Source organism: Rhinopithecus bieti, unplaced genomic scaffold (assembly GCF_001698545.2).
Source record: "Rhinopithecus bieti isolate Rb0 unplaced genomic scaffold, ASM169854v2 scaffold_15838, whole genome shotgun sequence".
NCBI lineage: Eukaryota > Metazoa > Chordata > Mammalia > Primates > Cercopithecidae > Rhinopithecus > Rhinopithecus bieti.
Genome location: NW_016808928.1, coordinates 2,614,878 through 2,639,216, shown reverse-complemented (window position 1 = coordinate 2,639,216; position 24,339 = coordinate 2,614,878). Strand labels below are relative to the sequence as shown.

General features: G+C 48.9%; 1 protein-coding gene across 5 annotated transcripts in view; it reads left to right on the top strand.

Moving 5' to 3' along the window:
- The window catches only part of ARHGEF10 (Rho guanine nucleotide exchange factor 10), a 122,793-nt gene that overhangs the window by 34,727 nt on the left and 63,727 nt on the right, over window positions 1-24,339 (top strand). For 3 of the 5 annotated variants that reach the window (XM_017887847.1, XM_017887851.1, XM_017887849.1), the window contains 8 exons: window positions 259-375; window positions 2,846-2,960; window positions 5,447-5,553; window positions 13,435-13,512; window positions 14,251-14,430; window positions 16,180-16,296; window positions 18,273-18,365; window positions 23,208-23,378. In XM_017887847.1, coding sequence (XP_017743336.1) covers window positions 259-375; window positions 2,846-2,960; window positions 5,447-5,553; window positions 13,435-13,512; window positions 14,251-14,430; window positions 16,180-16,296; window positions 18,273-18,365; window positions 23,208-23,378 — 978 coding nt within the window. The remainder of the gene's footprint in view (window positions 1-258; window positions 376-2,845; window positions 2,961-5,446; window positions 5,554-13,434; window positions 13,513-14,250; window positions 14,431-16,179; window positions 16,297-18,272; window positions 18,366-23,207; window positions 23,379-24,339) is intronic. The other 2 variants (XM_017887848.1, XM_017887850.1) reach the window with 2 other exon arrangements.

The following is a 24,339-nucleotide window of genomic DNA, read 5'->3' as shown; positions in this document are numbered from 1 at the left end:
AATGATCCTCCCACCTCCGCCTCCCAAAGTGCTGGGATTACAGGCATGAGCCACCGCGCCTGGCCAACTGTTTGTGCATTTATCTCTCAGGGACCAACCGGGCTAGTAATGGGGACTCTCACGTGTGGTCCCAGAAGCCCCCAGTCAGGAGAGGCCTGATGTGCCACTGCAGATGCTGCCAGTATCCACTCAATGTGAAATTGTCCCAAAGAACCAAAAGAGCCTTTTGTGAAAAGACTGTGTCTCTTTATGCTGTAGCTTTCTCATGACCTAACCCGTTTAAAGGAGCACTATGAGAAAAAGATGAGAGAGTTGATGGCAAGCACGGTGGGCGCGGTGGAGATTCAGCAGCTCAGGCAGAAGCATGAACTGAAGGTAGAGTCTTGCCCCCGGCCGCTGCCCCCACTCGCCGGCCGGGCAGTAAAGAAAAACCACGTGGCTCGGTCGGTCCTTGCTGTCTCAACAGCGGTTCTCAAAGGGTGGTCCGGGGCTCCCGGCATCCCCCGACGCTTTGGGCTCACATGGACTCTGAGACGCTCTGTGCCTTTCACTCTCTCCCTCTTACCGGGAACCCAAGAACATTCTGGAGGCTCCACGGCTGTGGCCTCACAGCTGGCGCAATGCCGTCCGGCTGTCTACGTGACAGGGGTTTCCAGAAATGCACAACAATGCCACTTTCTGTTTGTTTTGGAAAACACAGCAATTTTTCATCAATGTTATTTAAGATAACATGTAATAGGTTGATTATTTTTTAAATGAACATTTATAAAAGTATCCAAACTTTTTCAGCATTTTAACTTCAAATGCAGTACATATTGATACGTAAAACCCCGTAAACGAAAGCCATTTGGGCTCTCCATAATTTTTAAGAGCGTCCAGGGCCCCCGAGACCGGAATGCTTGAGAACTGCCGGATGTGAGTGTAGTGACAGTCTGTTCCGCGCGATGTCTTTTAAAAGGGCACTGTCAAGTACTTTTTCCTGGAATTTGACCTTTTATCCTGCTGGTATTTTGTGATCATTCATATGTGTTGAGTGGCACTCACTGGAAAGGGACGTGCACTCCACATGGCTTCTGGAGCAGCCGGCTCATCCACAGTGTTGTTCTTGGGCCATCCGAAGCCACGGCCGCCTCCTGGAAGCCGCGTTGCCCCCTCACATCCAGCGTCTGTCTGATGGGACCTGCCAGAGGCGGCAGGCAGTGTGGCGGGGTTTCCAAGGAGCGGAGGGCACCATCAGAGCCATGGGAGGGGTGTGTGAGCTACGTTTGGAGATTTCCACAGACACGGGGAGTGCCCTGGCTGAAGCAGGTGAGGGCACTGTGGGAAGTGGGAAAGGAAGGCCGGGGAAGCAGCCAGGGTCGGGCCCAGCACACTCGCTTTCCCTAGTGAGAGCAGCCCCGTGTCAGCTCTGGGAGCCAGGAGACCTGGCCGAGGCTATGACCTGGAACCCGGGGTCTCACCTGCTCTGCATGGAGCTGGGGCTCAGGGAGCGTGGCGGCCTTCCAGTTTGTCGGTTTGCAGTTCTCTGATTCTCTGTCCAGGGATCCTGACAGGCTGGCTGAAAACCAAGGGTTCACAGCCCAGACCCGGGATTGAGAAAGAACAGGAGGTGGACAGACTGTGCGGGACGGATACGCGCAGGCGGGCAGGGCTGTCTGCAGCATCGGGCGGGAGGCAGGGGCATGGGTGCAGGGGCCAAGGAAATGGCAGCGGGACATGGTCCCATGTGGGGTTGGGAGATGCAGGAGCGAGGGAGCCCACGGGGGCCGTGATGTTAACGCCGTCGATGGGGGACAGCGTTGCAAGTGATGGAGATGGGCTGGGGCGGGCGACGCGGGTGTGAGGCCAGGTGTGTTGCATGGTGTTCGTGGTGCACACTTCCCGAAGGCAGCCCTCAGGCGTTTGGAAGTCCAGGGCAGGCAGACATGGCCAGGGCTAGAGCAACTGTCTGCACGCTGGCGTCCAGCAGCCCCGCTCCTCCCACGGTGATGTGACCCAGAGTGAAGAGAGCCTGGTTCTCAGCTGCACTGCTGGTCCCTTTGGGAGGTCCCTGGGAAAGGGACGTCGGTTGTCCCATAAGAGATCATCTTTTAGAGACGAATCACTCAGCATCCAGTGGCTGGTACCTCAGATGTTCGGTTTTTAAGGAGTAAGAAATCAGATGGCAGGAGACACCTCAGACGGCTGAGTCCAGGCAGCCGTGAGCGTCCAGCACGGCACTGTCTGAGGAAGTGGAGGCAGGGAGCCCCAGGCCCGGGGGACGTGGCCTCCGAGTCTGACATCCGCAGTGTGCTGCACCCCGACCCTCCCTCGGGTGGATCCCGTGCGTGTCTGCAGTACTTGCCGGGCCTTGCATTCAGCCCCGTGGCTGGGGCTGGGTCCCTGTGACCATGCGTGTGAGGTGGCCTTGTCAACAGCTGGCCTTGCCCCAACAAGGGGTGCGGTGCGAAGCCCTGGGGAGTTTGTTAAAAGGCGGAACTGGAGCTGTGAGCGTCTGCAGTTAGTTGTTTTGCCATTTAATTCAGTGCGAGTTGTTTGACATTTGTGCACGTTAGTGACTCACCTGTGACCCCCACGTAGCTCTTTGTGTGGGTGGATTACATATAATACTGCAAATGGGGCAGGGAACATTTTTCACCATGTCCAGGAAGGCCTGTGTTTTCAAAGTCTGTTTTTTTCTTTTTTCCAACAAACAAAACCAAAACAAAACCTAGCCCAGAACTGCACATGACACATGCGCTCACAAGAACCAGACTACTTGACAGTATTCTTTTAAAACAGGCAAATGAAAGTCGCAGGTGGATTCTGCCACCGTCCCGTTCTCACATCTCCCTCTCTGTCGCAGATGCAGAAGCTCGTGAAGGCTGCGAAGGACGGCACCAAGGACGGGCTGGAGAGGACCAGAGCGGCTGTCAAGAGGGGCCGCTCGTTCATCAGGACCAAGTCTCTCATTGCACAGGGTCCGTGCCTGTGGGTCTTCCTGTGGGGAGGACGTGGGGTTGGGGGACGGCCGTGCAGGCTCCTGCGCCTCGGGTAGCACCGGCCTGCTCAGTGTTTGGGTCTGGATCAGCCCTGCTGACCCCAGCCTCCCTGCCCTGCAGGGGTGGCGTTTTAGGCCGAGGGCACCCAGAAGCTGGGGATCATTGAGAATCACTGGCTGGATCTAGGGAGGGCCGCGTAGGGGCCTCCGTCACTGTGCATTCTTGGCATTGGACTCTCTATTCACAGCACATCAGCCCTCCTGGGCATGGTCCCACAGGGGCTGAGGTCGTGAGCATCCTGAACTGGGATTTCAGGAACATTTTCCTTGGTGAGGGGAGATTTGGAGTAGATAGCAGAATTTCCAGGTTTTTCTAAAAATCTCACGAAGGGGCAGTGGTCTTTGCAGTTATGTGTGGAAAAGGCAGCTGGTGTGGAGGTGTCATGTATGGTGGCAACAAGCGGCAGGCCAGGGTTATGCACCGTCCAAGGAAATTTCTCGGAGCCTTTGTGCACAGATGTCCTAAGGTCGAGTTACAGGAGGGTGGCTGAGACTTTACTGTCGTACAGGGGTCGCTGTGACTCTGACCTGGCATTTCCCGGTTGTTTCTCCAGTTTTCTAACATGCCTGTCTGGTGCTAGGATGTGGGCAGCGTTTGCTAATATCTGTACTTGGAAGGGGCTTTACAATCACGTGTTCCCTCAAGGAACGGCCTCGGATACAATGTGTAATTGGTATGACATGGTGTAACTCAGGAGGCCTTTTCCTCTTTCAGTCCTAATGAAGCCCTCGGCATCTCAGACAAGGTGGGGGAAAGCTGTCAGCATCCCCAAGGGTTTGTTTGGTGATGGAGACAGGCAGGTGCATTCTAATAACATGTGCAGTAATATTGTGCCCTGATAGGGGTGCCATGAGGTGCTTGGGGCAGCAAAGGACAGCTTTTGAGGAGGTGGCCATATTTACACAGCGCCTGGAAAGCACAGGCAACCCAGTCCAGTGAGGAGTTGGGATTTGGGGCCGTATTCACTGCCTCAAGGAGTGTGTCTGCCACCAGCAGCAACTCCCTGACCGGGGCCCAGACTCCAGGATCTGATCACAACTGCCCACCCAGAGCCCATGCCAGGCCCCTGAGACAGGATTTGCAGGCCGGCAGAGTCCCCCAGGACTGGGTGTGTGGGGCAGTCTGAGAAACCCTGACTCAGGCCCTGGGAGCAGGTCATGATTTGTCTGTGGTTTAGGGGGTGCTCTCTGGGGGATCAGTTGGAAAGATGCGGCGGTTTAATAGGCAAATCCCTAACTCCCAACCCTAGTTTCCTAAGCCATAAAATGAGAGGCTTGCTCAGAATTTTGTTCTTCGTCCTGGTTGTACCTAAGAATTAACTAGAAAGCTTGTAAAACATGCTGGTGCCAGGCCCTCCTTCCCTGGCTGATCCGTCGATCTCTGAGGGAAAAGTCTGGGCATCACTAGGTTTTAAAGCCCCTTAGACAGATATTTCTCTGCAGCCAGGGTATGGGATCTTTGAACCAGAATAACTCAGGTTTTTATCCCCTAAAACTTCCTGTGCTTTTCTGATTTCCAGCCATTTTGTAGATGCTTTAATGTAGTTACCAGTGTTTTAAAAAGTGAATGTAGGCGTTTTCTTGTTTTTTAGAGACAGGGTCTCACTCTCACCCAGGCTGGAGTGCAGTGGCATGACCACAGCTCACTGCAGCCTCAACCTCCTGGGCTCAGGCCATCCTCCTGCCTCAGCCTCCTGACTAGCTAGGAGTACAGGTGCTCACCACCATGCCTGGCTAATTTTTAAATTTTTTGTAGAGATGGAGTCTTGCTGTGTTGCCCAGGCTGGTCTTGAGCTCCTGGGCTCAAGTGATTCTGCCATCTCGGTCTCCCAAAGTGCTGGGATTAGGGGAGTGAGCCACCACACCCGACTGTGAACTTAGTGTTTGTTTAAACTGAGTTTTGGAAAGCTATGCTTCTTAAGGTGTCCAGTGAGAGAGGCACAAGAAATATACTAAGTGCCACCTCAGTTTTCATTGACTTTTGACTCACCTCAGTTTTCAGTGACCATTCTCAGCCATTCTTAGCTGTGTTTCCTTGTTTCTGATCGTGATATTTTATAGAGTAAAATATAGAGTAAGAAACTATTCAATTTATGAAATATTCTAAAACATTAACATTCCAAAATATTGCCACTTTACTATCTAGCTATTCAAATGGCACCTCTCCCTTTTGAAGTTAAACTTTGAATACTGAAAATTTCAAATACAGACAAATACTGTATTACCCTGTGGAAAGAATATTTTATTGGATTTATTAAAAATTCAACGTAATAATAGCTGGGTGTCAAGTAAGCAGGGAAAATTGAAAGGTCTACACAAAATACTTGACATATTATTTTAGTGTACTATAGTGTTCTGAATATATTATTTCAATGTAAAGCTCATGCATTTTGGCTTATTTTTAAGATCACAGATCTTCTCTTGAGGAAGAGCAGAATCTGTTCATTGATGTTGACTGCAAGCACCCGGAAGCCATCTTGACCCCGATGCCTGAGGGTTTATCTCAGCAGCAGGTGAGATGAGCAGAGCTGACATTCAGGGACTGTTGACCAGCAGAGCTGTGCTGGTTTTTAAATATTTGTATGTTTGATGCTGGCTGGTAAATATCTGCTGTCTCAAACTCTGCATCCATTTGGGACCTCCACTGTAGACTCCTGGCCCAGCACTTAGAGGCTTAATGCTGGGCTCAATAAGGGTCTGAGGGGACCCTGGTCAGCAGCTGTGGCCTGGACTTAGGCCCTTCTGGTCCTTAAATATTTTGGACAGCACCCCTGAGTGTAACTGTGAGAAAGGGGAGGAACTTGCATTCTTCGTGGGAGTCAGTCACACAGTTGGTGCTTTCACAGAGACCGAGTGTGGGCGTATATGGTCCGTATGTGTATGTAGCGACCTGAGACTGAGATGAAAATGACAGATTTTCAATAACTAATTAAATCTGAATATAATGCATTTCTTAAAAATCTGGTACTTGGTAGCAGAAGGGAAAAAAAATCACTGATTTTCACTAGATTGCCTTTGGGTAAAAGGAAGAGAAAACTTGAGGAACCAGAGTGACAGCAGTGAGTTGCAGGCCTTTAGCAGCAGGGGCTGATGCTTTGGGATGATGGGAGTTTTTTCCCACACGGGCAGCGAGGTGCAAATCATGGACACCAGGATGGATAGGCAGACACATGTGTAATCCACGCCTCTGGGGAGATCCCTGGATATAGGTAGGCAGATAGAGCGAGAGAGAGCATTGTCAGATTAAAGAAAAACAACATAGAAATGCTTAATGACTGGCCAGGTTTAAAAAGAGATGGAAAGGGAAACCTGCGAGCTGTTCATAGTTGGCCAGGCTAAAATAGGAAGCTTACATTTCACTGGAATTGAGCAGTGATGACTGAAGTATTAGTTTTGTCAGCAGCATCACACGAGTGACGGGACGAAGTGTGCACAGAGCTGGGAGACGGTTGTTGAGCGGCTGTCACTCATGAGTGCATGCTCTGTGCAGACCCCATGCCAGGTCCCTGGTGTGTTTCACTGAGTTTCATCCTCACAAATCCCCTTGCTGTCCTTGTATACTCTGTAAGGAAGCGTAGACTTGGAGGAGGTTGATCATCACAACTGCATCCTCCAGCTACGTGAGAAGGGGTCGTGTCTGATCTCAGTCTCTCCCATCACAGCCTGCCCCTAACCTGTCTGTGCTCACTGGGGCCGTGTGATCTGTGCTGCCACATGCCCAGGGGGATGGTTGACAGCCTTTGCCAGGAACAGAGGATCTAGCGCTTTCTCCTGTGCGTGCTGTCCAGCTCACAGACCTCACTTCAGACTCGGGAGCTTTAAAAGGGGTTCCTGGCTGAATACCTTCTTGCCAGTCCTGTGAGGCGCTCAATAGGATAACACACTGGCCAATCCTCTACTATCTGGGGCCCTCACTGCATGTGGGTGCCTGTGCTGGTGAGGACACACCATGTGAGAGGGACTTGGATCCTGCACTCTGAGAACTTAGTGTAGTGATGAAGCTGAAAACCAAAAATATCAAAAGAAGGGAAAAGCACAGAGGAAATGCTGCTAATGTTGGCAGGAGGACAGCTTCCTAGCAGATGAGGAACTAAACAGGAATCATAGCAGGAGTGTGAGTGACTCAGGACCGGAAGAGCCAGGAGACCTTGAGGACACATGGCCCAAGCCAAGACAGCGGCCTGAGCTGCAAACCAGTAGGCAGGGTGCGGGGGTGAGGGTGAGAGAGACGACGCCAGATCCTGAGTGGGGTGTGAGGGGTCTGTGAGGAGACACTGGGTGAGGTGAGGTTTGTGAGGAGACACTGAGGGGAGTGAGAGTTGTGAGGAGAAACTGAGTGGGGTGAGGATTGTGAGGAGACACGGAGTGGGGTGAGAGTTGTGAGCAGACACTGAGTGCAGTGTGAGGGGTCTGTGAGGAGACCCTGAGTCAGGTGAGCATTGTGAGGAGACACTGAGTGGGTGAGGATTGTGAGGAGACAGAGTGGGGTGAGAGTTGTGAGGAGACACTGAGTGGGCTGAGGGGTCTGTGAAGAGACTTAGTGGGGTGAGGGGTCTGTGAGGAGACACTGAGTGGTGTGACGGGTATTTGAGGAGACACCGAGTGTGGTGAGGGTTGTGAGGAGACACTGAGTGGGGTGAGAGTTGTGAGGAGACACTGAATGGGGTGAGGGATCTGTGAGGAGACACTGAGTGGGGTGAGGAGTAGTGAGACACTGAGTAGGGTGAGGGATCTGTAAGGAAACACTGAGTGGGATGAGGGGTCTGTGAGGAGACACTGAGTGGGGTGTGTGGGGTTTGTGAGGAAACCCTCAGTGGGTTGAGGGTTGTGAGGAGACACTGAGTGTGGTGAGGGGTATTGAGGAGACACTGAGTTGGGTAAGGAGTCTTTGTGGGGACACTGAGTGCAGTGAGGGTTGTGAGGAGACACTGAGTGGGATAAGGGGTTTGTGAGAAGACACTGAATGGGGTGAGAGGTCTATGCAGAGACACCGAGTAGGGTATGAGGGGTCTGTGAGGAGTCATGGAGTGTGGTGAGAGTTGTGAGGAAACACGGATTGGGGTGAGGGTCATGAGGAAACACTGAGTGGGGTTAGTGATTGTGAGGAGACATTGAGTGGGTTGAGGGTTGTGAGGAGACACTAGGTGGGGTGAGGGTTTCTGAGGAGACACTGTGGTAGGTGAGCTTTGTTAGGAGGCTCTGAGTAGGGTGAGGGTTGTTAGGAGACACTGAGTGGGATGAGGGTTTGTGAGGAGACCCTAGGTGGGGTGAAGGTTATGAGGAGACACTGAGTGGAGTGAGCATTTGTGAGGAGACACTGAGAGGTGTGAGGGTTGTGAGGAGACAGTGAGTGTGGTAAGGGTTGTAAGGAGACACTGAGTGGGGGTGAAGGTTCTGAGCAGTCACTGAGTGGGGTGAGGGTTTGTGAGGAGACGCTGAGTGGGGTGTTGATTGTGAGGAGACACTGAGTCGGGTGAGGGTTCTGAGGAGACACTGAGTGGGGTGAGAGTTGTGAGGAGACACTGAATCAGGTGAGGGTTGTGAGGAGAAGTTGAGTGGGGTGAAGAGTATGAGGAGACACTGAGTGGGGTGTGAGGGGTCTGTGAGGTGTCACTGAGTACTGTGAAAGTTGTGAGGAAACACGGAGTGTGGTGAGGGTCCTGAGAAATACTGAGTGGGTTGAGGGTTTGTGACGAGACACTGAGTGGGGTGAGAGTTATGAGGAGACACTGAGTGGGGTGAGATGAGACACTGAGTTGGGTGAGGGCTGTGAGGAGACACTGAGCGGGGTGAGAGGTCTGTGACAAGACATCGAGTGGGGTGAGGGGTCTGTGACGAGACACTGAGTGAGGTGTGAGGGGTCTACGAGGAGTCACAGAGTGCGGTGAGAGTTGTGAGGAAACACGGAGTGGGGTGTGGGTCGTGAGGAGACAGTCATTGGGGTAAGGGTTGTGAGGAGACACTGAGTGGGGTGAGGGGTCTGTGAGGAGACACTGGGGTGTGAGGGGTCTATGATGAGACACTGTGAGTGGGGTGAGGGTTGTGAGGAGAAAGTGAGTGGGGTGAGAGTTGTGAGGAGACACTGAGTGGAGTGAGGAATCTGTGAGGAAACAGTGTGGTGTGAGGGGTCTGTGAGGAGACACTGAGTGGTGTGAGTATTGTGAGGAGACAGTGAGTGTCGTGTGAGGGTTGGGAGGAGACACTGGGTGGGAGGAGGGTTTGTGAGAAGACACTAGGTGGGGTGAGGGTTTGTGAGGAAACACTGAGTGGTGTGAGGGTTGTGAGGAGACAGGGGTAAGGGTTGTGAGAAGACACTGAGTGGGGTTGAAGGTTCTAAGGAGACACTGAGTGGGGTGAGGTTTGTAAGGAGACACTGGGATGTCGATTGTGAGGAGACACTGAGTCGGGTGAGGTTTGTGAGGAGATACTGAGTGGTATGAGAGTTGTGAGGAGACACTGAATCTGGTGAGGGCTATGAGGAGACACTGAGTGGGGTGATGGGTATTGAGGCGACACTAAGTGGGGTAAGGATTCTCTGTGGAGATACTGAGTGGGGTGAGGGTTCTGTGAGGAGACACTGAATGGGGTGAGGGTTCTGTGAGGAGACACTGAGTTGGGTGGGGGTATGAGGAGACACTGATTGGGGTGTGAAGGGTCTGTGAGGTGTCACCAAGTGCAGTGAGATTTGTGAGGAAACACGGAGTGTGGTGAGGGTCCTGAGGAAGCACTGAGTTGGGTGAGGGTTTGTGAGGAGACACTGAGTGGGGTGAAGGTTGTGAGGAGACACACAAGTGTGAGGAGTCTGTGAGGAGAAAGTGAGTGGGGTGTGAGAGGTCTGTGAGGAGACACTGAATAGGGTGAGGGTTGTGAGGAGACACTGAGTGGGGTGAGGGTTGTGAGGAGACCCTGAATGTGGAGGGCTGTGAGGAGACAGTGAGTGGGGTGAACGTTGTGAGGAGACACTGAATGTGGCGAGGGTTGTGAGGAGACAGTGGGGTGAGGGGTATTGAGGAGACACTGAGTGGGGTAAGGAGTCTGTGTGGAGACACTGAGTGGGGTGAGATCTGTGAAGAGACACTGAGTGAGGTGAGGGTTGTGAGGAGACACTGAGTGGGGTAAGGATCTGTGAGGAGACACTGAGTAGGGTGAGGGTCATGAGGAAACACTGAGTGGGGTGAGGGCTTTTGAGGAGACAATGATTGCGGCGTGAGGAGTGTGTGAGGAGACACTGAGTGGGGTGAGGGTTTTTGTTGAGACACCGAGTGGGTGAGGGTTTGCGAGGAGGCACTGAGTGGGGTATGGATTGTGAGGAGACACTGAGTGGTGTGAGAGTTATAAGGAGACACTGAGTGGGGTGAGGGGTGTGAGGAGACACTGATTGGGGTGAGGGGTGTGAGGAGACACTGATTGGGGTGAGGGGTGTGAGGAGACACTGTGTGGGGTGATAGTTGTGAGGAGACACTGAGTTGGGTGTGAGGGGTCTGTGAGGAGACACTGAGTTGGGTGAGAGTTGTGAGGAGACAGTGAGTTGGGTGAGCGTTTGTTAGGAGACAGTGGGGTATGAGGGGTCTGTGAGGAGACAGTGATGGGGGCATGGGGTCTGTGGGATGTCACTGGGTAGGAATCGAGGTTCTCTGAGGAAAGAGTGAGTAGTGATTAGTAGAGGTGTGGTGCAGATATTAGAGGAAAGATGTTTAGACCTTTTTGTTGTATTGCACTTTTCCAAGTGCCTATCTGTTGAGCACTGATTTTGGCGGATTTGGTCAGCGAATTGGTGGTAACTGTTCATTGTTTTGTGGTTTCTGTAAAGGGTTTAAGCTTCCCAAATTAGTCTCACAGACCTGGATGAAATCCTGTTTTTTGCTCTGATTATCTTGGTTACTTTTGTCTAGTAGTTAGTTTCTGAAGTTCAGTTTTCCTTTTCTTTGAAGGGTGGATTTTAATGTCTATTTCCATCTTGCTCATCACACCATAATGTTTCAGTGAAGTCCTGTATAGGAAGGTCTCTGTGTGGTCTTAGCACAGTGCTCAGTTTCAATTAGATGACAGCTGGGATTAGGATTGGAAACTTAGCAGTATTTAGGATTTCTGTATTTCTTCATGCAGCTTATCTTTATTGTAGCCATGAGTCACATTGATTTTATTTTCCTCCTGCCAAATGTGTTGTCGTTGGGAGTTTTCTCTTGAAAGGTTAAATGGGGGTTATTGATGCTCTTTAATTCTTGTTCTCCTCTAGAATTGAATTAAGGGAAACATAACTCTAAAATGCTGTATATTAAACATTCTTTGCATGTCTAATTTGGGGGTGGAAAAAGGAAAATGTTCTTTTTGAAATAAAGCGTCAGTCTTTACTTGGAAAGCACCCTTGATGCTGGAGAACAGAGGATCCTGTCCTGTCCCCATTCGTGGTGGGGACATGAGGAAGGGCAGGCTGGGCCAGGCCCAGGCCCCATCCACGGCTCTCCAGGCTCAGACCCAGGAGCCACTCTGATTGTCCTCCAGCCCTGACTTCGTCCAGTTGCCCCGTGACCTTCATGTCAGGGACCCTCCCTGTGGGGGCTGCCCTCAGGATGGATTTCTCCTCTATGACTTCAGGTTAGGCTTCTCAGGAAGAGAGTGACACTCTTCTTGAGCACTGGAGGCTCCCCGTCCCACCCCTTAGTGGGCATACAATTCGATGTGTCACATTGAACTGCCGAAAAGACTGACATCACATGCAGTAGCCATGAAACCCAGGAGATCGGTGTTGTTTTTGTATTTTAATATTATACCTATTCCAGATCTTTTGACCTGATACTACATTAGTATCATCTCAGGACTTTTTAATATACACACACACACACACACACACCCAGAAATAATATATACACATAATATATATACACATATAAATATATACTATAATATATAACATATTATATATAATATATGTATATATACACAAATACATTTTTATGTTTGACCCCGGGGCCTTGGGATAGTGTCTGGGAATCTGAATTTCAGAACAAAGACTGGCCTGGGTTTGATGATGGGAGGGGTTGCTTGTCCTTTTGGGTTCTAAGCTGTCATTTGAAAGGGAAGCCTCTGTGCTCTGACGTTTCCTGTGAATCAGTCAGCAGCAGCAGCTGCAGCTTCCCAGCTTCTAGCCGTGTGTGTATGTGTGTGTGTGTGTGTGTTTAATCCCAGCCACATCTGTATTTTTTAATACATCAGTTTCTTCTTTGGGTATTTTAGAAGGTTTGATTTTTGTCTTTTGCGAATGGAATAATCCTTTCTCTAAAAAGAATAATCTCTCCCTTGTCAATCAGGTTTTGTAAATCTTAGTTGCCCTGCAATCTTTTTAACCAGAGAAATTTCCTTTGTGAAAAATGCTCTTTGCCCACTAGGTGGCAATGCAGTCCCTTCAAATAGCGTAATCCAGGGCTGCAGGTAGCCTGGTATTAACTACACTGGTGTGTCCTTGTGTGTGCATGTGTGTGGTGTGTTTCTGTGCGCGCACGTGTGTGTTATCTTGCATGTATGTGGGGTGGTGTGTGCAGGAGTCTGTGTGGTGTGCTGTGCCCCGTGCATGTGTTCATATGCGTGAGTGTGCATGTTGGTTTAGGAGCAACTCCGTTGCCCTGTTTTGCTCTGTTTTCCATAAATTGGCAAATTGAAAGTACAATGATCACTAGCTGGACTGTGTTTAGAATGAGGAAAATGCTGGGTGTCCTCATTGGCCTGTCACAGGATCTTACAGCCACAAGTCTGTATTTGTATGTGCTTCAGTGATGAAAAGCAAGACAGAAAATAACATCAGGTTTTAATTGCAAACATGTCAGAATATAGGGGTTTTTTTTTTTTTTGCACCTCTAAGTGACATGAATAATTTACTGTCCACATTCGTGGCTTCATAGGTAGATCTTTGGATGGCTGAAAGATCTTTGCCAAAAAAGAAAAAAAGGTTCCCCACATTCCACAAACTTTGTTTTCTTAGAACTTTGGAATAAGGATTTTAGATAAGTGTTGCTAATAACATTCATTGATCAAGACTGGAACTATTTTTATCCTTAATCATATGACATATCATCTACCAGAATGTTGGATACATAAAATACAATCAGTTAGTTCAGTTTATTATCGTTGCATAAGTGGAGGAATTTCTTTTCAGTGCTGTAATTTTTTTGTCCCTACTGTAGTTATAGTTCATAGTTTGAGGTTTAAAACATTATATAATTGTATTAATGGGGCAAAGTATGTTTTGTACCTGTAATGTTATTTAATTAGGTTACCCATATGCACTGTTTTCTAAAAATAGAAAAGTTATTTATCAGCAAGCCTCAGCATAGAAGTAAAATGTATCTGTATGTATTATAAAGCAGTTTTCTATCATTGTACTTTCAAATTTCCAACAGGTTGTAAGAAGATATATACTGGGCTCAGTTGTCGACAGTGAAAAGAACTACGTAGACGCTCTTAAGAGGATTTTGGAGGTACTTAAATGTCATGTTACATAATACATACATTTCTATCTTTTTTATGTATGTACATTTTGATACATATATGTAAAACATATATGTTTATGAAACATAACATGCAAATTTGCAAAATTCTCAAAAGGATCTAAGTATTGTGTCTGTATATTGACATCAAAAGTCATGATTTATTTTGAAATAAATATAATTTATGTAAGTGAATATTTACATTCATTTATCTGAGATTTACAAATGTCTGGGCTGGGCTCGGTGTCTCAACCCTGTAATCCTAGCACTTTGGGAGGCTGAGGCAGGTGGGTTGCCTGAGCTCAGGAGTTCGAGACCAGCTTGGGCAACACGGTGAAACCCCATCTCTACTAAAATACAAAATATTACTCCGGTGTGGCAGCGTGCGCCTATGGTCCCGAGGCAGGAGAATTGCTTGAACCCAGGAGGCAGAGGTTGCAGTGAGCTGAGATCACACCATTGCACTCTAGCCCAGGTGACAGACTGAGACTGTCTCAAAAAAAAAAAGAAAGAAAAATGTTTGAAGCAGCCATGCCCCATGGCACATGCCTATAATTCCAGCTACTTGGGAGGCTGAGGTGAGAGGATGGCTTGAGCCCAGGAGTTTGAGGCTGCAGTGAGCCATGGTCGCACCACTGCACTCCACTCTGGGCAACAGAACAAGACCCAAGCTCTGAAAGAAAAGTCTGAAGAGAAAAGTCTGAACCATCTTTGTTCATTTTGTCTTAGCAATATGAGAAGCCGCTGTCTGAGATGGAGCCAAAGTTTCTGAGCGAGAGGAAGCTGAAGACCGTGTTCTACCGAGTCAAAGAGATCCTGCAGTGCCACTCGCTGTTTCAGATCGCGCTGGCCAGCCGCGTTTCCGAGTGGGACTCTGTGGAAATGATCGGCGATGTCTTCGTGGCTTCGGTAATTAAGCCGGGACACCCAGATATCCACAGGGCTCTCCATGCACCTGTCCTCTCTTCCCTTCTTAGGCTGATGTTTTGCCCCTGAGCTCCTGCAAGCTGACAAGTGTGCAGTTCTCTCTGAAGGTCGGGCTGAAGTTTCAATGCCCTGGCCAAGTGTGTGCACTAGGGAAATGATAAATGGATCTTTACCAGGGAGGCCACGGCAGAAAGGCAGACGCTCTGAGCAAAAGCTGTACCTGGGAAGATTTAAAAATAAGCACTCTTTCAAGCCTTGGATACCTCGTTAGATGATTTGCTGAAGCTTTTTGTTGTTGAACAAGGATGCTCTGTGTTTGGTAATGTAAAATTGCCATTTTTAAGCCCTCATACAGGTTCTCTTCCTGATCTAGGTGTCACTTTGTGGGTGCAGAATTCTCTGTGCCTGTGAAAAACAGAAAACACGTGATGGGAAAACTCCTAGATATTTTCTCAAACGTTTGCCCTTGGCTGTAGCTTCTGTTGTGTAGATACAGGCTTTCGGCCCTGTGCTGTCACACAGGAATATGATGTTGCAACAGCTTGTATGAACACTTCCTGGCAGGAGAAAGGGTTAGCTGCCTGGAAACCACTGGTGGTTTCTGCATTGACAGTTTCGAGTCGTTTTATCCTCACTCCGTGTATGAATCATACTTACTGTATATGGGTTGGATTCTACCTAGATGTGGAGGATTGTGAGTGAAACAGATTGGTTTCTGTAATTATTTAAGACTATGATGCTATCAAAGGGATACAAGCTTGCAAGTTTTAAAAAAGTATTCCACTTCTTAAATGAATGCTATACTAATAATATGTGAAATGTTTTCCTATATAGTTTATATATGTACTTGATGAGGTCTGTAAATGCTTTGAATAAATATGGAAACAAAATTCTTAAGAGACATTTGCATAATACCATTATGGATCCTAAAAAAAAGAGAAATATTGGATATTTGTTTTGTTATTGGATTTTTTTCTGGCTGTTTTATATATTAACTTCAGCCTTATCACTGTTCCTTAAATACTTACCTTCCCAACATATTTTAAAATGCAAACAGATTTTTTTAAGAAATAGAATTTGATGAAAGCATTCCTGTATCAATGCCAGTCACACCAAAGCTCTGCCATCCATCCTAAAGGATTTGGGTTTCTTAGAACAACATGGAATGATTTTTCTCTCTTTGAATATTGACAGCAAGGACAAATGTTTCTGCCTCTTGACAGAAAACCTTTGTGCTTTTAGGAAAACGAACCCGTGTGAGGCATTGTATCTTACTCCAGAGAAGCAGGATCAGCCCCCACCCCCAGGCCTCATTTCCAGGGTGTGGTTGAGGCCTGTTTCTCAGGATATTGGGCCCACCATGGAATGAGTTGCATGACTTTCTTGCCTGGAGGTTGAACCCACCAAGTGAGACTTGGCAGGAACTTAAAATCACCATCCTTATGTGTCTGTAGTCAGAAACATTCTTAACTGAAACCCAAATTACCATGGTTTTGAATAAGAATGTCAGAAAGTGCTCTGGGGTCAAAAAATAAGATCAAACCAGCAACTTAACTCCTAACAAGCTTGCTTAAAGAAAAAAAAATCTCACAGTCGAAATAGTTTATCCTATGAAAACATCACAGTGAATGAAAGAGTATTTTGAGGGCGAGTTTCAAATCTTCTGTTTCATGTTGGAAAAGGGGTATCTGGACTCTGTGATTTCTCTCTGAATTTCCTCCTGTGTTTCAGTTTTCTAAGTCCATGGTGCTGGATGCATACAGTGAATATGTGAACAATTTCAGCACAGCCGTGGCCGTCCTCAAGAAAACATGTGCCACAAAGCCCGCTTTTCTTGAATTTTTAAAGGTAAACACATTTTTTTTTTTTCATTTGGGTTTTAACACCATCTGATAATAAGTTACATGTCAAACCTTGGCTGTAAATGCAGTTATTCATTATTAAATTTCAGTACCAATAGTGCCCTAGGTATTGGATTAATGCTAGAAATGAAGATGAATTTTAGGTCCTAATGTAGCTTTTTGAAAACAATTTTATTTGCACATCCTTAAAAGCATATCAGTGGATAGACAGAAAGAAAGTTAAAATCAGATCCCAAAAAAAGAAGTCAAGATCAGATCCCAAAGTTACCTTTTCCTCCCTGTCCTTCAGTATGGTATTAGGAATCAAAGAAACCAAACATCTCAATTCCAGGCCTCTTTGGGATCGGGGATAGGCACCGGTCTGGAGAGTCAGAGCCTGGAACGGGCCCTACCCGAGGGGGATGCGGGCTGTGTTCCCCGCGATGCTGAGGACAGCGCTGACGGCCTTCCTCAGTGGTCTCTGACCTGGCAGTGATGGGGAGCACGTCCTCAGGCAGGTGTGGGCGAGCGTTATTTAATCAGCAGGCAGACAGGGCTTCCCCAGTCATGGGATGCGTGTCCCAGGCTGTGTTCTGACAGTTTACTGCACAATGAACCAGGCTGAAACCCCCTTCAAAGACATCCCGGAACTGAGTCTCCCTTTTGGAGCCCCTCATTTGCATGATAAACCCTGGGGACAAAGTGTGTTCTTGTTACTTGGACTGTTTCTTGGAAACTGCTGCTACCTGGAGCGACTGAACACAGGGCAAGTATTCTCGCCCACAGCAACGTGTCATTGAAGCTGGAATATTTTCCCTCTGCCTTATCCAGCACGGCGGCTCCTGCTCCTGCTGGAACACAGTCTGTGGCCCATCAAGGTTTGCTAAGGGATTGGATTGCAGTTCCCACTCTGGACAGTTGTGGGCTCTGCCCTAAGGGATTGGATTGCAGTTCCTACTCTGGACATATGTGGGCTCTGTCCTAAGGGATCGGATCGCAGTTCCCACTCTGGACAGTTGTGGGCTCGTCCTAAGGGATCGGATCGCAGTTCCCACTCTGGACAGTTGTGGGCTGTGTCCTAAGGGATCGGATCGCAGTTCCCACTCTGGACAGTTGTGGGCTGTGTCCTAAGGGATCGGATCGCAGTTCCCACTCTGGACAGTTGTGGGCTGTGTCCTAAGGGATTGGATCGCAGTTCCCACTCCGGACAGTTGTGGGTTCTGTCCTTTGGCTAGGGCCCCATCTCTTTCTCTTGGGGAAAGAAAACATGGACTCACTTAAGAGCGCACTCCCTCTGGGGATTTTGTTGTAGTTTCAATGTCAGCCGTGGCCGTGACTGCAGTGCCCACTCCTCAGCTCGGTGGCTGCCACGCGGCCTTGGGAGATAGACTCTCTCATCCCATTTCATAGCTCCAGGACCTGAGCCCCGAAGAGTCAGGTGCCCTGTGAGCTGAGAGGCCGGGGCACAGCCGGGTCTGTGCTGTCTGCCCTCTTCACTGCGCAGCCCCCTCAGTAGAGGGAATTGGAGACTCCCCCCAGGTCAACAGTGCCCAACAGCCTCGGTAGCAAATGGCCCCACTGTGCATCCCCGATGTGCTCAGGGAGAGGAGCCCTCAGCCTCCAGGACGTCCTTCTGCCCATGGCACCAGAAGAGGTTGCCAGCCTTTTCTAGGGGCCCACTATGGCCAGAACACAGACACCCAAGGACACGCCCTGGAATCTGCCCTGTCCCCTGCCCCGGGGAATTAACCCCGGGAGCTGAGGCCGACACGTGAGCCCGGCCCCTGCAGCAAAGCGGGAGCCCCTAGAGCAGGTGCAGAAAGCGGCTGGAAGGCATTTGGCCAAGTTTCTTCTTGTAGCTGAAGACAAGGTGCAGGCTTTTGACTTTCCCGGGTGTTCAGTGTGGTGGGGAGGAGGCGGCCCCAGAGGCAGGGAGGGCATGGCAGCCCCACGGGGAGGTGACCCCAGTGCCTTTCCCCACAGCAGGAACAGGAGGCCAGTCCTGACCGAACCACGCTCTATAGCCTGATGATGAAGCCCATCCAGAGGTTCCCACAGTTCATCCTCCTGCTCCAGGTAAGTGCTTCACGGTGGCCGCCTCAGGCTAGTCCTCCAGCTTGTCCATGATTCATTTGAAAATGGCATCTGTTCCTCCACTTTGGAGTGGCCACCCCTTGGGTCTCCCCATCTCCTCTCTAGGCAGTTACAGGAGGTGGGGGTAGAGGCAGGTGGAGACCTGCGGAGAGTCACCCTACTCCGGGGGCAGCTGTAGGGCCCAGTACCTGCGAGGCCGGCCTTGGGGGACAGAGGGGATGGATGGGCTGCGGGAGGGGTGTCCATGGGCCCTGGCCCGCCACATGCGCTGTCTCGTGGGGCCCCAGCACTGGGGGGGCTGCAGGGCTCGGTTATCAGTGGCCCACAGGTCACAGCTCCCTTCTCCAGTGTGCCTGTGTCTGGTCTAGAATCACATGAAAAATGATTCTTGCTTCTGTGCCCAGAGGGGATGGACAGGCTTGGAAAGCTAAGAATAGATTTAAACAAAACATACCCATCACTGATTTAACAGCAAATCACCGAAGGAGATGCCGCAATGGTGAAGACACTTTCCACTGGACCCTCATTTTTCTAAACTAAGGATTCTCATTTGGATACCTGTGACTGTGAACAGAAGGCCTGTTCTGAGTGCTGATATGACATCTCACAGCGGACAGCCTCTAGGTCATGTGCTGACATGACGTCTCACAGCGGACGGCCTCTAGGTGATGTCTGATATGATGTGTGGTTGCCCGCTCATTTTCTGACCTTCCCACATACCCTGAAGCCCAGGTGACCCTGTAGGCTACAGGGGCTCAGCACCCATTTTATTTAAATGAATGCCATGCCTCCAGGGAGGATATTTCAAAGGAGAGTCCATGCTGGCCTCTGCCTGTGTTGATTTTTCAATGATTACTCAGCTTGCTTTTTCTAATTAAATCAGAGGACTCTGCTTTGCCTGCCTGCTTATTAGAGCTGATTAAGATGAACTGGTGGAATCATTGCCAGAAATGAACTGGCACCGGGGAAATAGTGTCAAGTCCCCTTCCACTGAGGTTTTTATATTTATTTTTGATCAACCAAATCCGTGGCACATTCTTTTTAAATAAAAGTAGTCATAAAAGTGTGAAAAAGGATACATACTAAAATATCAACATGGACTCTTTCCATGGTTAGGTTGATGGGTCATGTTAATTTTATCCTCTCGCTTATATTTTTAACAATGTACAGTTTGCCTGTATTAGAGCATTAATAGCAAAAGCTGGTTTTTTTCCCAAAATCAAAATATTCAAAGTGTGTTTTATTTCTTCAGCTGACAAACATGTCCTGAGTCCTAATACGTGTGAGACGCTGTTGGCCTTCTGGCAAGCAGCCACGGACGTGATGAATGAGCTTCCTCGTGAGAGGGAGGCTGGCGCTTGGGAGGAACAGGGTCAGGCTGCCTATTAGATGTTAGTTATTCAGCCACAGCTGGGAGGGTGTCACCAGGCTGTGAAGGGGCCAGAGGGAAGGCTACAGTCACCTCCTAAACCATACGAGGGGAACCAGCCCACACACTCTGTGTTGCCTCCTAAACCATACGGGTGAACCGGCCCACATGCCCTGTGTTTAGCGATGCGCCAGTGAGTCCCTGGGTGGTTCCTGGTCACCAGGGATGACAGCAAGCGCTGACTGTGTTGTGAGGTCACACCCACTGTTGGCTTTCTATGACGTATCAGAATAGTTTTTAAATTTTTTTTGATTTATTAAATTTGGATATAATTTTCAAACGCGCTTGTTAGGTTTTGGTTAAATGTAAGTAAGTAACTATAAGTAAGTAAGTAACTACTTTTGCCTAGGTTTTTTCCAAAGTGTGTTCTTTTTAGACAGAAGTTGTGGGCGGGGCTGCTGGAAAGGGAACAGGAGAGAGAACCGCAGGGAAAAGCCTCTACCGGGATCTTGAGGAACCCGAGCAGCTCCCACATTTCCATCCGCCTTTTGACACCCAAATTCTTGAGTTTATTACATAACTGGAATTCTGAGTTTAAGTCAAAAGACTTGCATTTAGAAAGACTCAGCGTGCTCTTCCATATCATCACCAGCAGTTACGTAGGTCAGTGTGCACACAGCTGTGCCCGTCCTCCTCCCTCCTTGCCTCAAGAGACCCTCCTTAGAATTTCCCACACAGGGTTTGTTGCCCCCGAAGCAGAAAATGGTCTTTGCCTTGATCTGAAAAAACAAATTGCAGGTCCTAGATGTGCCCAGCAGTTTCCCTCAGGGACACTTTTTGCCCACATTTGATGAAACGCTGGCGCATCCTAGAGTGTTCTCGGAGGGGAGCAGGTGGGTCCACGTGCTTTGGAAGAAGCACAGTTGGAGACAAGGTGGTGTCTGCATCTGGTCATTACGCGGTTGTGCCTCAGGGGCCCTGCCTCAGGTGTGGGTGCTCAGGGCACCTGGGATTGGGCAAGGAGATGGGCTGCAGAGAGTCAGCAGGTACAAGCACATACCCTCCCTCCTGCCTTCTGCTGTGGTCCGTGTGCTGTGTGTAGGTGGATGGGGACACAGTGGTGAGGGGCCTGGACACCCTCTGTCCCCTTCCTCCCAGTGACTCTCCTGGTCTCTACTTTCCGGTCCTGCCTGCATTTTTCCTGGTTAGCGCTCCCAGACCTTCTTTCTAAGACAGGTGCTGTGAAGCCACAGCTGTCCCCTGGCTCAGGCAGTGAAGCTGGCTCACCCTGGCTTTGCTGGGACTGTCAGTTTCTCCCATGGATCCGGAAACATCCATCAGCCGTGTGTGACATTTGTCTGTCTTTATCCCAGCTACCTGTTTCTCTCCGTTGTTGTGCAAAGATAAGTAACAATTTCTGGTAACAACAGCAGTGAGAAATTTCACTTTTCTCCTTCCCTGGGCCTCCTCGGGAGGCTGCCGGCCCAGCAGATGTTCCTGGCTGTGCTCAGCGGCCCCACAGCATGCTGGACTCCACCGTGTGCCGGCTGCTGTCTCCATCGCACGCCGAGTCCCTGGTGCCACCGCCAGTGTGCAGTTTTGATGCAGAACTAGTGTTAAGATTGTTCTTTTTTGCCTTGATAGAATTTGTTGTGACTCATAGGAAACAAATGTATAGAATTGTTTATATTCACTACAAACTGGAAACATTTGATCATTTATGCAGCGTCCTTTCCAGATTTTAAAAAAAAAGTTTAAAAAGCACACTGTTGGATTCCATGACTGCTAATATTCCTATAAACATGTAAAAGTTGGTAGGCAAGATGCAGAACCACATTTTGTTTTCACTCAAAGTTCTGGGATACGTGTGCAGAATGTGCAGGTTTGTTCCATAGGTATACATGTGCCATGGTGGGTTACTGCATCTGTCGACCCGTTATCTAGGTTTTAAGCCCCGTGTGCATTAGGTATTTGTCTCAATGCTCTCCGTCCCCTCACCCTGCACCCCCGCCAGGCCCCGGTGTGTGAAGCTCCTCTCCCCGTGTCCCTGAGATCCCATTGCAGAACCATATTTAATTCTGAGAAAGTGTTTCAAGTTCACATTTGCCCCTTCAGCAAACATCAGCGTGTCAAATGTGAACACAAGCCGGGAAACAAAAGGCCCTGCATAAAACCAAGGTGACGAAAGTGTCCTTTTGTGGTTTTTTTTTTTGTTTTTTTTGAGAAGGAGTCTTGCTCTGTCGCCCAGGCTGGAGTGCAGTGGTGTGATCTCGGCTCACTGCAAGCTCCGCCTCCCAGGTTCACGCCATTCTCCTGCCTCAGCCTCCGGAGTAGCTGGGACTACAGGCGCCGCCACCACGCCCGGCTAATTTTTTGTATTTTTTTGGTAGAGACGGGGTTTCACTGTGTTAGCCAGGATGGTCTCGATCTCCTGACCTCGTGATCCGCCCGTCTCGGCCTCCCAAAGTGCTGGGATTACAGGCTTGAGCCACCGTGCCCGGCCGAAAGTGTCCTTTTGTTATTGCCTATTAAAGTTTATCCTGTGATTGACAGCAGTGCGTCATTATTTGCTGGCAGTTGTTGCTGATCTGTGCCACATACCCTCCCTTTGACCTCCTTGTGCTTATCTGAAACCTTAACTGGGAGAAGAGGTAGCTCAACTCCCTTTTTTTAAAGACGACTTTTTAAGAGACATTTTAGGGTCACAGCAAAATTGAGTGGAAAGTACAGAAATTTCCCAACTGCCCCTCCCCTAACATGCACAGTGCCACCCACCTCCCCCCCGGCAACATCTCCGCCAGAGTGCATTTGTGACAACCAGGAGCCTGCGTGGCCATGCAGCCACTGCCCAGCAGCTGCAGTCACAGGAGGATGTACCCCTGTGCCGTGCATTCGGTGGGTTTGGATGAACGTTCAGTGACATGGACCCACCATGATTGTGTCATGCATCTTTGCTGCCCTAAAATCACGTTCCTTTGTCAGTGTGAGAGAGACTTGATCCTGCTGTGTGAGTTGGTGCCATGGGTGCAGTATTCGGCACCACAGAACTCCTGCACATTGGAAATTGGGAGACTGATCTTTTGAAGAAAGTAGCTGGACCCATCTGTGCGTGGGTTCATCTGTCTGACTCAACTTGAGAAGGACAATCTCTCATCATCATGAGCATCATTCCAAGCGCACGGCAGTTCTGAGATTGTGATATGTTCATATTTAGCGTGTTCTTTATTGCACAGAGCTATTTTTTCGATTTTGTTTTTGCAAAGGAAGCTGTTCAGATGTTCAGCCAAGTCATGACTCACTCAGCTCATCATCCCTTCCCCAGAACTGACTTTATTTTTCCCCAGGATGACGGATGCCACTGCCTCCTTTCCATCGTCGGCTGGCAGGTGACGTGACTGTCGTTGCACTGGGAGTGCGCACGTGGTAACCGCCCACCTCTCCCTTGTTGCTTGTAGGACATGCTGAAGAACACTTCCAAAGGCCACCCCGACAGGCTGCCTCTTCAGATGGCCCTGACAGAGCTCGAAACACTGGCAGAGAAGTTAAATGAAAGAAAGAGAGATGCTGACCAACGCTGTGAAGTTAAGCAAATAGCCAAAGCCATAAACGAAAGATACCTAAACAAGGTTGAGAGAGGTTTTCTTCAACTCTGTTCCAAAATGATTTTTGCTTTGTACTAATAAGCCGTCGTTATCCAGCAATACTAATCTTTTGGAACGTTGGGAGTAATTCCCTTAGCCCAGAGTTCTTAACTGGGGTGGATGGAGGCCTTTGGGAGAGTCACCCCAATGTGGAAATGGTATGTAAAACCTTAACAGCCTGTCTGCATTTTCTTAGGAAAGAGACTCATACATTCTTCAGACCCTCAGATGGATCCAGGACCTCCCAAGAGGTTAAGAGCAACCCTTTTAGCTTAATTTTGCTTTCAAAATAACTATCTAATTTGAGATAGTAATAGTTAAAGCTGAAAAAAATATTTACAGGCTGGGCACAGTGGCTCACACCTGTAAACCCAGCACTTTGGGAGGCTGAGGTGGGAAGATCACTGGAGCCCAGGAGTTTGAGACCAGCCTGGGCATGATAGTGAAACCCCATATCTAAAAAAAAAAAAAAAAATTAACTGGGCACTGTGGCATGCCTATAGTCCGAGCTACTTGGGAGGCTGAGGCCGGAGGATTGCTTAAGCCTGGAAGGTCCAGGCTGCGGTCAGCTGTTATTGAGCTGCTGCACTCCAGCCTGGGTGACGGAGCCAGACCCTGTTTCAAAAAAAAAAATCACAAACATTTTTTGTCTTCACCTATGCATGGGCTAAGCTGTATTGACCCCCAAAAGAGATGCAGGACCCAGAGGGTGGCATTTCATTTGCGAGGCTGCATTTCAGCTTGATGCTTACGTAACTGCTTGTCTGCAGCAGTACTCTGGTTTTCTGTGAGCTTTCCCGTATTCGTTGAAGGCCCTGGCTCACAGGGAGAAGGTAATTTGTATGAACTGTGTTAAGTTATTGCATCTAATATTCATTGTTGCTAAACTCACTGTTTGTTTTGTTATTAGGAGTAGTTTCTTATGTTACTATGACATTCAGTAATT